This window comes from Dendropsophus ebraccatus, chromosome 9 (genome assembly GCF_027789765.1).
Source record: "Dendropsophus ebraccatus isolate aDenEbr1 chromosome 9, aDenEbr1.pat, whole genome shotgun sequence".
Taxonomy (NCBI): Eukaryota; Metazoa; Chordata; class Amphibia; order Anura; family Hylidae; genus Dendropsophus; species Dendropsophus ebraccatus.
In genome coordinates, this window is record NC_091462.1 from 106474336 (window position 1) to 106487615 (window position 13280).

The 13280-nt window shown below is 44.8% G+C and overlaps 1 protein-coding gene across 2 annotated transcripts in view; it reads right to left on the reverse strand.

Moving 5' to 3' along the window:
- The window catches only part of CHTF18 (chromosome transmission fidelity factor 18), a 35182-nt gene that overhangs the window by 2287 nt on the left and 19615 nt on the right, over window positions 1-13280 (reverse strand). The window contains exons 17-20 of one of the 2 annotated variants that reach the window (XM_069982143.1): window positions 11687-11836; window positions 4821-4951; window positions 2468-2612; window positions 229-360 (exon numbers count right to left, since the gene is read on the reverse strand). In XM_069982143.1, the coding sequence (XP_069838244.1) occupies window positions 229-360; window positions 2468-2612; window positions 4821-4951; window positions 11687-11836 (558 nt within the window). The remainder of the gene's footprint in view (window positions 1-228; window positions 361-2467; window positions 2613-4820; window positions 4952-11686; window positions 11837-13280) is intronic. The other variant, XM_069982144.1, reaches the window with a different exon arrangement.

Below are 13280 nucleotides of genomic sequence, written 5' to 3' on the forward strand. Positions count from 1 at the left end.
TGGGTCGGGTGGGCGCTTCCACTTTGTACGTGTATGCATGTAATCATGTATTGTAGGGTACAGAAGCCAAACCCAGGCCCTCCAGCTGTTGCAAAACTACAATTCCCATCATGTCTGGACGCCAAAGTGCATGATGGAAATTGTAGTTTTTCAACAGCTGGAGGGCCTGAGTTTGACACCCCTGGTGTAGGGGAAGCAGAATAAATCACAGTCTATGTATCCTCCTACCTTCTCCTCGTACGTCGCCTTCTTCATGATATTTTCCAGCCGCTGCTCGTGGTTCAGTGCTCCAGGTTTGGCGGGAGGTTTGGTGGCGGTTTCGGTATCAGGTCTCTCCAGTGATTTGTTGGTATTATCCTGCTACAAGACAAATACAGGAAGGGGAAAAATCAGGACCTTGCTGTGGGCAAATGACGTAGCCTTCAGTTTAATACAGCTTTTCTCTAGAGCACTCCTAGTCAGTACAGCCAGGAGACAGAAAGCTGACCCGGCCTACAAAGCCAACCTGAGATCGCTATAGGGTGGAACCTGATGCTTTCTGGCTGTTGCAAAACTACTATTCCCAGCATGCCCCAACTATCCAGGTATGCTGGGCATTGTAGTATAGAAAATCTGGAGAGATGCAAGTTGGGGGGACACCGCCATAGGGAAGCAACATGAGATGCAATTACTTTGCACTTATTCCGTATTTTCACCATATAAAGCTGCTGCTGCTTGGAATTACAGTAAATTAGTTCTAGAACTTTCCACCAAGTTCCCATAATGCCCTCTGCATCACTATGAGTGACAAGCTGTCACATACTATGCTGTATAGCCCCCATAACACTGCATCACTATGAGTGACAAGCTGTCACATACTATGCTGTATAGCCCCCATAACACTGCATCACTATGAGTGACAAGCTGTATAGTATACTATGCTGTATAGCCCCCATAACACTGCATTTTCATAAGGAATCTCTTATGTGGAATAGAACTATAGTCCAACACCTATCAGCAGCAGGAATATATATATATATATATATATATATATATATACATACATACATATAACCCTTCAGTCTCAGATCACTCAACCCCTGCAGTGATTTCATCAGCCTCCACCGCTCAGGACGCTGTGATACTTGCGGATGGTCCTTATGAGAAAGGTATGACCCCCCCCCCCCACAACCACTTGCGTCTTCACTGCCTGCGGTATCTGGGATACAACGCAAACACAGCGTCTTGTGGGGCCGGCATGTTACTAAACTGTGCGCCTTCAGGGAGCTTTGTAATGTCTCTGGGGTAATCATAAGGATAATGACGAATACAAGGTAACCAAGCACCTAATCTCCCAGAATTCACAGCAATTCAGCACAAGTAACAAGGGGACAAAATACTGACGTCAATACAAATCCTAAAATGATACCTTACTACACCGGCCATTACCACTAGGGGCAGCAGTGCACCTGGTCATACACACATCATTACTGCTGCTCCCTGGTGTCTCAGGCAGGATCTGATAGCAACCTAATGTACAGAGGAAATCAGCATAGAAACAAATGCAGCAGAATAGTGAGTGCAGCTCTGGAGTATAATACAGGATGTAACTCAGGAGGAGTAATGTAATGTATATACACAGTGACCCCACCAGCAGAACAGTGAGTGCAGCTCTGGGGTATAATACAGGATGTAACTCAGGATCAGTAATGTATGTATACAGTGACCCCACCAGCAGAATAGTGAGTGCAGCTCTGGGGTATAATACAGGAGGTAACTCAGGATCAGTAATGTAATGTATATACACAGTGACCTCATCAGCAGAATAGTGAGTGCAGCTCTGGGGTATAATACAGGATGTAACAAAGGATAAGTAATGTAATGTATGTACACAGTGACCTCACCAGCAGAGTAATGTAATATATGTACACAGTGACCTCACCAGCAGAATAGTGAGTTCAGCTCTGAAGTATAATACAGGGTGTAACTCAGGATCAGTACAGGATAAGTAATGTAATGTATGTACACAGTGACCCCACCAGCAGAATAGTGAGTGCAGCTCTGGAGTATAATACAGGATGTAACAAAGGATCAGTACAGGATCAGTAATGTAATGTATGTACACAGTGACCCCACCAGCAGAATAGTGAGTGCAGCTCTGGAGTATAATACAGGATGTAACAAATTATCAGTAATGTAATGTATGTACACAGTGACCTCACCAGCAGAGTAATGTAATATATGTACACAGTGACCCCACCAGCAGAATAGTGAGTGCAGCTCTGGAGTATAATACAGGATGTAACAAATTATCAGTAATGTAATGTATATACACAGTGACCCCACCAGCAGAATGGTAAGGATCACTATTCTACTTAGATCTGGGGCAGATGTCTTCGGTACGGTTGCATTTATTATAGTATTATAATACTTCCCACTTCTGAGGTCACACTGCAGAATAACATTTATCGCGTAGTTCTGCACTCACTCTTCCCGCGTTTCTCGCTTGCTGAAAAGCTTCTGACCGTCTCATTTTCTCCAGTTCAATCTCACGAGCGATAAGCTGCTTGGCCTGGTACGTGAGCTGCTTGCGGGCGGGGAGCTCAGGAAACCTGCAAACATCCTCCACATTGCTGCAAAAGAGTAAGTTATAATTAAATGGCCGTCAGAACAGAGGGGAAAAAAACTAAATGTCTTCCAGACAGCGCCCCTGCTATCCATAGGTTGTGTCTGGCACTGCAGCTGAGGCTCAAGCATTAGAATTGTGCTGAGTACTCAAACGTAATAGAACCCCATTAGTAATGTCCCACATTCATCCCAAGGGGACGGTCCTCTCTGTTCTCAGCGGTATTCCTGGGGCTTGCTGTAAAACATGTCACTAAATACCGTAAAAAAAAAAATAAATAAAACTCAGGCAAGATGGCGGCCACCATAGCAATATACAAAACAATGGGGAAAAAAAAGTGCTGGTATCTGCCTCTATTTGGTAACAGAAAATCTAGGCGGCACATTGTCTTTAAATGGGGTTAAATACTGCACGATGGGTTAAATGGGGGAGGAAAGTATCTATTGTAGAGATGAGGGCCATCTGCTGCAAACAAATGTGCCGCAAATGTAATACCCGACACAAGCTGATAACAAGTGAAACAGAAAGAAGCCCTGTGTAATCTGCTCGCCCGGGGAGATTATGTAACCGGCAGAGGATTAGTGACAGCTCCGCGACTCTCCCTGCATCATCCTCTGCCAGGCAGTGAGGTAACCCAGAGCCACGCCATTACCAGATTATACAAAAGGGAACAAATCTACATCGTACTGATAGGGTCACTGTGTTCCTGTACTTATCCTGTACTATACTCCAGAGCTGCACTCACTATTCTGCTGGTGGGGTCACTGTGTACATACATTACTGATCCTGTACTGATCCTATGTTACATCCTGTATTATACTCCAGAGCTGCACTCACTGTTCTGCTGGTGGGGTCACTGTGTACATACATTACATTACTGATCCTGAGTTACATCCTGTATTATACCCCAGAGCTGCACTCACTATTCTGCTGGTGGGGTCACTGTGTACATACATTACTGATCCTGAGTTACATCCTGTATTATACCCCAGAGCTGCACTCACTATTCTGCTGGTGGGATTACTGTGTACATTACATTATTTATCCTGATATACAACATATGACCCGTTCTTGCTGTGGCTTATTCTATATCTCCGCCATATGCAGTGATTATGTATACAGCTTGAACACACAGGCAGCTATTATGATAATTACATACTTGATGGCAGTAATTACAGCAGGAAAACAAACATACAAGACAGAAGTGAGGGATTTTGTTTGCAAAAGTAAAAACAAGTCTCTTAAAAGGGCTTGTTCACAAATGTATTTTCTTCTTTCAAATCAAATGGTGCCAGAGATTTGTAATTTACTTCTATAAAACAAAATTCTCGTCTTCCAATACTTATCAGCTGCTGTATGTCCTGAAGGAAGTGGTGCTTTCTTTTCAGTCTGACAGTGCTCTCTGCTGCCACCTCTGTCCATGTCAGGAACTGTCCAGAGCAGCAGAGGTTTTCTATGGGGATTTGCTGCTGCACTGTGTCAGACTGGAAAGAATACACCACTTCCTGCAGGACATACAGCAGCTGATAAGTACTGGGAGACTGGAGATTTTTTTTTTTAATAGAAGTAAATTACAAATTGATTTGAAATAATTTTTTTAGTGAATAACCCCTTTAACGGGTCCATTCACACATTCACAGGATCTCCAGCAGATCTGATGCCGCATTCAATCGCTTAGTTACATTGATATTTGCAGCAGATTCTGTATGAGTGAACGGACCCACAGGTACTGTATTTAGTATATAAAATCATACATAATATTCAACAAATTCATTAAGCCCCACCCCCAAGGAAGCATCATAGCCCCTCCCCTGAGGAGCAGTGATGACGGATCATCAGGAATATTCCTGTATTACACATTCATTATACATAGCAGAGGTCTCCAACCCGGGAGCTACCCAGCTGTTGTGGAGCAACAACTTCTAGCACGCTCTCAGGGTGCGCTGGGCCTTGCAGTTCCACAACAGGGGCAGACCACTGCTGTATGCACGGATACATTATTAAGCTGAATAAAGGACGTCTATTTAGGTATTTTTGCTTCAATCAATAAAGAGCACAGCGCATCTCAGCTCTGGATAGGACAGAGTAAGAGACTGGAGAAGAAAATCATTATGTGTCTTATTTGATCGCTCAACAAATAATACATTATTGATCAGGCCGGTGCCTGAGGACGTCACACAGGATATATGCCAGGAGGAGCATGGGAGATACTTACGGGTCCAGCTTGTAGACATACTGGCCGTCCATGGTGCGCTCCTGGTGGTAGGTAAGGTTATAGGCCAGCATGGTGCTGATCAGGTCGGCCAGCTGCTGCTTCTCCTTCATGCTGTACAGCTGAATATTCACCTGCAGGAAGAGACAACAATGACAATGGTGGGCACACGCCTTCCTCCATAGCCACAAAGGGTCTGTACAAGGTCAGAAGGTCCCCCCCCCCCCCCAAAACTGCACTACGCAGAGGCAGTGTGTGTTACTGCAGATGACGGTATACTGCTCATGTAGGAGGCTACAGTAACTAGCACAGGCCTCCTCTGGGGTGCAGGAACGTCAATGTATTAGGGTTAGACCACACAACAGGATCTGGACCGCGCCAACGTCCGGACATCTGCCGCCAACACATTGGGCATCAGCTTTGTTTAATAATAATTTATCTTGGGAATCTCTCTGCCCATTATTAGGAGCCTCAGGTCATCAGGTGATCGATCAATGGCATCAAAGGGTTCAATAACAGCGATATACTGTACACTGGGGTCATGTATGAGAGAGACCTCCAGAGAGGATGAGAGCGACAGGGGGAGAGAGAGACTGCCAGAGAGATGAGAGGGAGGAAGATGGAGCGGGAGACAGACTAAGAGGGAGAGAGACTGACAGAAATGAGAATGATAGCGAGGGAGGGAGATGGAGTGGGAGATGGAGTGGGAGACAGAGAGACTGACAGAGAGAGGGAGGTATACGGAGCGGGAGACAGACCAAGAGGGAGGGAGACGGAGCAGGAGACAGAGAGAGGGAGAGAGACTGACAGAGAGAGGGAGGAAGACGGAGCAGGAGAGAGAGAGGGAGGGAGACGGAGCGGGAGACAGACCAAGAGATGGAACGAGAGAATGAGAGTGACAGAGAGAGAGAGAGAGAGAGAGAGAGAGAGAGAGAGAGGTGGACCGAGAGAATGATAGAGAGGGAGGAAGACGGAGCGGGAGACAGACCAAGAGGGAGGGAGAGAGAGATGGACCGAGATAATTAGAGTGACAGAGAGAGAGGGTGGGGGACAGACTGAGGAATGAGAGAGACAGAGAGAAAGGGAGATAGATGGACCGAGAGAATGAGAGATAGATGGACCGAGGGATGAGTGAGAGAGAAGGAGAGAGAAACGAAACGAGAGAACTGAGAAAGAGGGGGGGGGGGGGGGGGGGGGGGGGGGGGAGACCGGACAGACAGAATGAGAGAATGAAAGTGAGAGAGGAACAGAAAGCTAGACCAAGAGAATTAGAGGCAGAGACTGAGAATATAGAGAGAGATACAGAGACTGAGAATATAGAGAGAGATACAGAGACTGAGAATATAGAGAGAGATACAGAGACTGAGAATATAGAGAGAGATACAGAGACTGAGAATATAGAGATACAGAGACTGAGAATATGAGAGAGAGAGGCAGAGACTGAGAATATGAGAGAGATACAGAGACTGAGAATATGAGAGAGATACAGAGACTGAGAATATGAGAGAGATATAGAGACTGAGAATATGAGAGAGATACAGAGACTGAGAATATAGAGAGATACAGAGACTGAGAATATGAGAGAGATACAGAGACTGAGAATAGGGGATACAGAGACTGAGAATATAGAGAGATACAGAGACTGAGAATATAGAGAGATACAGAGACTGAGAATATGAGAGAGATACAGAGACTGAGAATATAGAGAGATACAGAGACTGAGAATATAGAGAGAGATACAGAGACTGAGAATATGAGAGAGATACAGAGACTGAGAATATAGAGAGATACAGAGACTGAGAATATAGAGAGATACAGAGACTGAGAATATAGAGAGATACAGAGACTGAGAATATAGAGAGATACAGAGACTGAGAATATAGAGAGATACAGAGACTGAGAATATATAGAGATACAGAGACTGAGAATATAGAGAGATACAGAGACTGAGAATAGGGGATACAGAGACTGAGAATATAGAGAGATACAGAGACTGAGAATATGAGAGAGATACAGAGACTGAGAATATAGAGAGATACAGAGACTGAGAATATAGAGAGATACAGAGACTGAGAATATATAGAGATACAGAGACTGAGAATATAGAGAGATACAGAGACTGAGAATATAGAGAGATACAGAGACTGAGAATATAGAGAGATACAGAGACTGAGAATATAGAGAGATACAGAGACTCAGAATAGGAGAGAGATACAGAGACTGAGAATGAGAATATGAGAGAGATACAGAGACTGAGAATAGGAGAGAGATGCAGAGACTGAGAATATGAGAGAGATACAGAGACTGAGAATAGGAGAGAGATACAGAGACTGAGAATATGAGAGATACAGAGACTGAGAATATGAGAGATACAGAGACTGAGAATATGAGAGATACAGAGACTGAGAATATGAGAGATACAGAGACTGAGAATATGAGAGATACAGAGACTGAGAATATGAGAGATACAGAGACTGAGAATATGAGAGATACAGAGACTGAGAATAGGAGAGAGATACAGAGAGAGAATTAGAGAGATACAGAGACTGAGAATATGAGAGATACAGAGAGAAAAAACCATAGACAAACTCTAAAAGGGAGAGAAAGAAATACAGTCATGGCCATAAGTTTTGAGAATGATACAAATATAAATTTTTACAAAGTCTACTGCTTCAGTTTTTAAAATGGCAACTTGCATATACTCCAGAATGTTATAAAGAGTGATCAGCTTATCAGCAATTACTTGCAAAGTCAAAATTTGCCTAGAAAATTAACTTTATCCCCCAAAACACATTACAACATCATTGCAGCCCTTCACTAAAAGGACCAGCTAACATAGTTTCAGTGATTGCTCCATTAACACAGGTGATAAGTAAGAATGACACCACTGGACACTCTAAAAGGAGGCTGGTGCTTGGCATCATTGTTTCTCTTCTGTTAACCATGGTTATCTCTAAAGAAACACGTGCAGTCATCATTGCATTGCACAAAAATGGCCTAACAGGGAAATCGCAGCTAGAAAGATTGCACCTCAGTCAACAATCTATCGCATCATCAAGAGCTTCAAGGAGAGAGGTTCCATTGTTAAAAAAGTGTTTCAGCTGCAGGATCAGGCTACCATCAGTGCAGAGCTTGCTCAGGAATGGCAGCAGACAGGTGTGAGTGCATCTTGGAACAAGGCCTGGTCTCAAGGAGGGCAGCAAAGAAGCCACTTCTCTCCAGAAAAAACATCAGGGACAGACTGATATTCTGCAAAAGGTACAGGGAGTGGACTGCTGAGGACTGGGGGGGGGGGGGGAGTCATTTTCTCTGATGAACCCCCTTTCCGATTGTTTGGGACATCTGGAAAACAGCTTATTCGGAGAAGACGAGGTGAGCGCTACCACCAGTCTTGTCTCATGCCAACTGTAAAGCATCCTAAAACCATTCATGTGTGGGGTTGCTTCTCAGCCAAGGGAATCGGCTCTCTCACAGTCTTGCCTAAAAACACAGCCATGAATAAAGAATGGTACCAGAATGTCCTCCAAGAGCAGCTTCTCCCAACCGTCCATAAGCAGTTTGGCCATCAACAATGCCTTTTCCAGCATGATGGAGCACCTTGCCATAAAGCAAAGGTGATAACTAAATGGCTCAGGGAACAAAACAGAGATTTTGGGTCCATGGCCTGGAAACTCCCCAGATCTTAATCCCATTGAGAACTTGTGGTCAATCATCAAGAGACGGGTGGACAAACAAAAACCAACAAATTCTGACAAAATGCAAGCATTGATTGTGCAAGAATGGACGGCTATCAGTCAGGATTTGGTCTAGAAGTTGATTGAGAGCAGCCGGGAAGAATTGCAGAGGGCCTGAAGAAGAAGGCGAAACACTGCAACTCATTCTAACTGTCAGTATAAGCTTTTGTTACCCATAATATGATTGCAATTATATTTCTGTATGTGATAAAAACATCTGACAAACACACAGAAAAACTTTTGGCCATGACTGTAGATTGAGAAAGACAGAGAAACAGATAGGAAAACAAAGAGTAAATGAGAGAAAAAGAGACAGAGATACAGTGCCAAAAACAGAGGAAGTGACAAAGTCATGGAAGGAGGGCAACAGAGCAGATTGAAAGAGCTGCTCCTTCCGCTACTCTAGAGCCCAGCAGGGGGCAGTGTAGCATCTAGCGTGCCTCATGAATAAATAACATCCTCCTCCAGTATACAGGACAGGAGCGGAGGCCAATGCCGGGACTGGGCACTGCTCAGGTCCACGTGTACGGCTAGAGAGATGGGGTGGGGGGGGAGGGGGTATAGATTTCCTGTTTACAAACACTTATTGGCCATCAATTATTCATCCAGGAAAGTGAGCAGACACAGGAGCGGCTTCCAAGCATCGATCACTCAGGAGCTGTGCACACTTTTTTCTTAAAGGAAACATATAGATAGTGTGCACACAGGTAGGGGGCAGAGACGGAGGTGGACACGGGCACATGGCCACAATAGATTACATGGGGAATGATCTATTAAACTCAATCAACCTATAGGATGACCTGTGGCTCACCAGCTATCGTATAACTACAATTCCCAGCATGCAGCTGTATATTTGCAATGAGGGACGTTCCTATACTCCATGGAGGTGGTGGCAGGTTTGGGGTCACCCACCATGCATCATGCACAATAAAATATACAACACAATGTTCCCGACATCATATACAGAATCCCATATTTCTGAGCACTTCCTCATATGATTTGTCCGCTACAGACAAGACAGACAACAAGTACCTCGATTCCTCGAGACCCAGAATACAGGGTCGGTGACTTTAAGGCTAAGAAGCTGAGATTTCGGTGTAATTGCCTGGCCCCCCGGCTCACCCAGAGACGCAGATTAAATTGCTTTTTGTTCACTTCAATCACAATTAAATTAAAAGGATATGAGCCTGGGGCTTACGGGTCTATAAAAAGCACAAAAAAGAAAATAACCTCAGACCCCCGGGGGGAGACGATGACCTTGTGTGACACCTCCAGAGTCAAGACAACGCTGAGAGAGGGCTGTCAGGACGGATCAAGCCAGAACAATGTGAGGGAGGAGCAGGGGACTATGCTGGAGAAGAACTACGGAGGCTACACTAAGGGCCCTATTACACGGGACGATTATCATGCAAAAAAATCTTTAAATTGTTCGAATTTAAACGATAATCGTTCTGTGTAATTGCAGGCAACGATCGAAAAATCGTTCGTATGACGTTGATCGGTCATTTAGATTTGAACCTAAAATTATTGTTACTCATTCACTCTAATTCTACGTTCGTTCAAGTTCCGCGTTTTTTCACTAATCGTTCAGTGTAATTGCACATTGTCCATCGTTTTTCTGGGATCAGAAGGAATAAACGATGATAGTAACGATGGCAATAACAATCATAGTAACAATCGTAACTAACGATTATCGTTCTGTGTAATGTGGTGGACGATTTCAGGTTAACGATAAACAATCTCGTTTGCAATCATTTATTGTTGGTCGTTAACAATCGCTCAGTGTAATAGGACCCTAAGGGTACTATTACACGGAACGATAATCAGCCCTATTCGGCCGATTATCGTTCCGCATATTAAACACAATGATCGGCTGATCAATGATATAGGTTTGGAACTATAATTGTTGGGCACCAACCGCACATCGCTACGTGTAATAGCAGTGCACGGCCGGCAGCTGACGATTTGCAAAGTACATACATTACCTATCCATGGTCCAGGGCTCCTCCTGTGCTCTGCAGCTTCAGAGCGGCCTGTCAGCTAAGACAGGCCACTCTGAAGCTGCAGCGTGCAGGGCCCGGGGAGAAGCGGAGCGCAGGAAGAGCCCTGGAACATGGATAGGTAATGTATGCAGTTTAAGCAAGGGATGCAAGGACATCGGTAACGATGGTCTGATCGGTGGGGGAGCAACCTCTGGGATACCCAAAGATTACAATAATGGGGTTTATGCCTCAGAGGTAGTCAGACGTGCGAGCTGTAGCGCCATTCATCTTTATGTGCCCTAAGAATCATAGCTCTGTTCTTGGCTATCACTTTTAGACTCGCATAGGTGAATGGAGCAACAGATCACATCTCTGACTACCTTGTTGTTCAACCGGGGAACATTGGCGCAATGATCTCATAATCAGTGGGGATCCCTGCAACTGGACTTCCACCAATAAGACACTGGACAACGTCTATCTAGTGGAAATCTAGGAAAATCCCCAACAATGTCAACTTAAATGGATCTGCAATTGCCATATATCCATTAATACCCTACTAGAGCTCAAACACCTACCATGATGACAGGGGAGTCCTTTGAAATAGAACTTGGAAGTATTCTTTTTTTTTTTTTAGTAGAGAGCAAATGCGTTTACAAATGTTTTAGCCCTATAAAGGGGTTGTTCACAAACAATTTTTTTTAAAATCAACTGGTACCAGAGATTTTCTAATTTACTTCTATTTAAAAAATCACCAGTCTTCCAGTACCTATCAGCTGCTGTATGTCCTGCAGGAAGAGGTGTATTCTCTCCACTGTGTTACAGTGCTCACTGCTGCCACCTCTGTCCATGTTAGGAACTGTCCAGAGCAGCAGCAATTCCCCATAGAAAATCTCTCCTGCTCTCAAACTGGAAAGAACACACCACTTCCTGCAGGACATAACAGCAACTGATAAGTACTGGAAGACTTGAGATTTTTTTTTTATAGAAGTAAATTACAAATCTCTGGCACCAGGTGATTTGAAAGAAAAACATTTTTGGTGAACAACCCTTTTAAGGGTGATGTTCAGATGGTACAAACATCCGCTAGACATCAGAGGCAGTATTCTAATAAAAGGACTCTAGATAAGGGATACATGAACAGGTTGGTACTCACTGGCCGCAGCTTTGGAGAGATGACGTCAAGCAGAAGACAAAGGGCATCCAAAACCAGGCACTGGGGTCCAACACGTGAGCGGATGACAGGAGCGATATCAGACACCATGGCGCTCAGAAGATTCTGCATCTGGTTCCGTTTGGATTGGGCCTGTATACAGAGCATAGATGATTTAGTCTATCTAATCTAATGTTGTATACTTATATATGTTCTATATTAGGGCCCTTGTACACTGAGTAAGAGAGGCTGAACGTACGAGCAGACAGGAGAGGCGCAAGAGAAATCCCATTGAAGAAATAGGACAGGCAGAATTTCCAGCCGACTCCACTTGTACGTACAGCCACTTTTACTCAAGTGTCAGAGGGACTTCTATTTGGGATTCTCATCTACCTCACTTGGAGGTCCTGCCCTACAGACAACCCACTAATGTGAGGAGACTCTGTGTAATGCTTCCTACTTCCTGTAGAGGTGCCGCAGCAGGGAACTTGATGACTTACTGGAACGTTCTCTCAGTACAGAATGTAATGCACAGGGCCCCACTGGATCCAATGGGGGTTGCGTGCATTACAGTCTCATTGCATGTTGGGATCCAAACAAACCTGAACTTCCAGTTTGATAGAGGAACTCCCCACTGATCAGGCAAGGGGCAGGAATTAGAGGTACACTTAAAGGGGTATTCCACTCAAACATAACTTTTGAAATGTTGCTGCACATAAAGAGACTAACAATTGCTTCCATACCTTTTATTTTTCAGTCTCCTTTCCCCAGTTCTGGGCTGCGGGGGGGCGATCGGGCGGCCGGGGCTGCAGGGGGGCGATCGGGCGGCCGGGGCTGCGGGCTGGAGCATATACTTCACCTGGTCCCCGCTCCGGCTTGCTGAAGACATCGGGAACCGCCGGAGCCGGGATCAGGTGAAGTATCAGCTCCGGCGGCCGGGGGGTTAATGGGGAGGGCTGCAGACAAACTCGCAGCAAGGATGTACATCCCTGCTGCGTGTTTGTCTGCCATTAAAAGCATAGGGCTGGGATCTGCAGCGAGTCTCGCTGCAAAAACGCAGCATGGAGACTCGCTGCAGACCCGCCAAGTGGGTTTGTAACCTTAAAAGGGTTATCCAGCGCTACAAAACATGGCCACTTTTCCCCTTCTCGTCTCCAGATTGGGTGGGGTTTGGAACTCAGTTCCATTATAGTAAATGGAACTTAATTGCAAACCACACCTGAACTGGAGACAAGGGAGGGGGAAAAGTGTCCATGTTTTTGTAGCGCTGGATAACCCTTTTAAATCTGCCATGATTAAGGGACCATGTCCTGAAACGCGTCGGCGTGTTTTGTATTCTGTGTACTGAATTTTAAGATGATTTTCTAATAAAGACTTTATATTTTACTTGGAGCTGTGGACTTCCACTTTTTGCATATTGCCACCGGAAAATGGCCAGGACTCCTTGTCTTCACCTGCTCCAGAACTAATGAGGACCAGCACTACCGGCTGCTGCACACATGGTGAGCTGATACATTCATCTACATTTCTTGTTATTCAACCCTTTTAAAGAGCAATGGAGTTATACACCTATGATATCAAAGGGTAAACGGTGCTC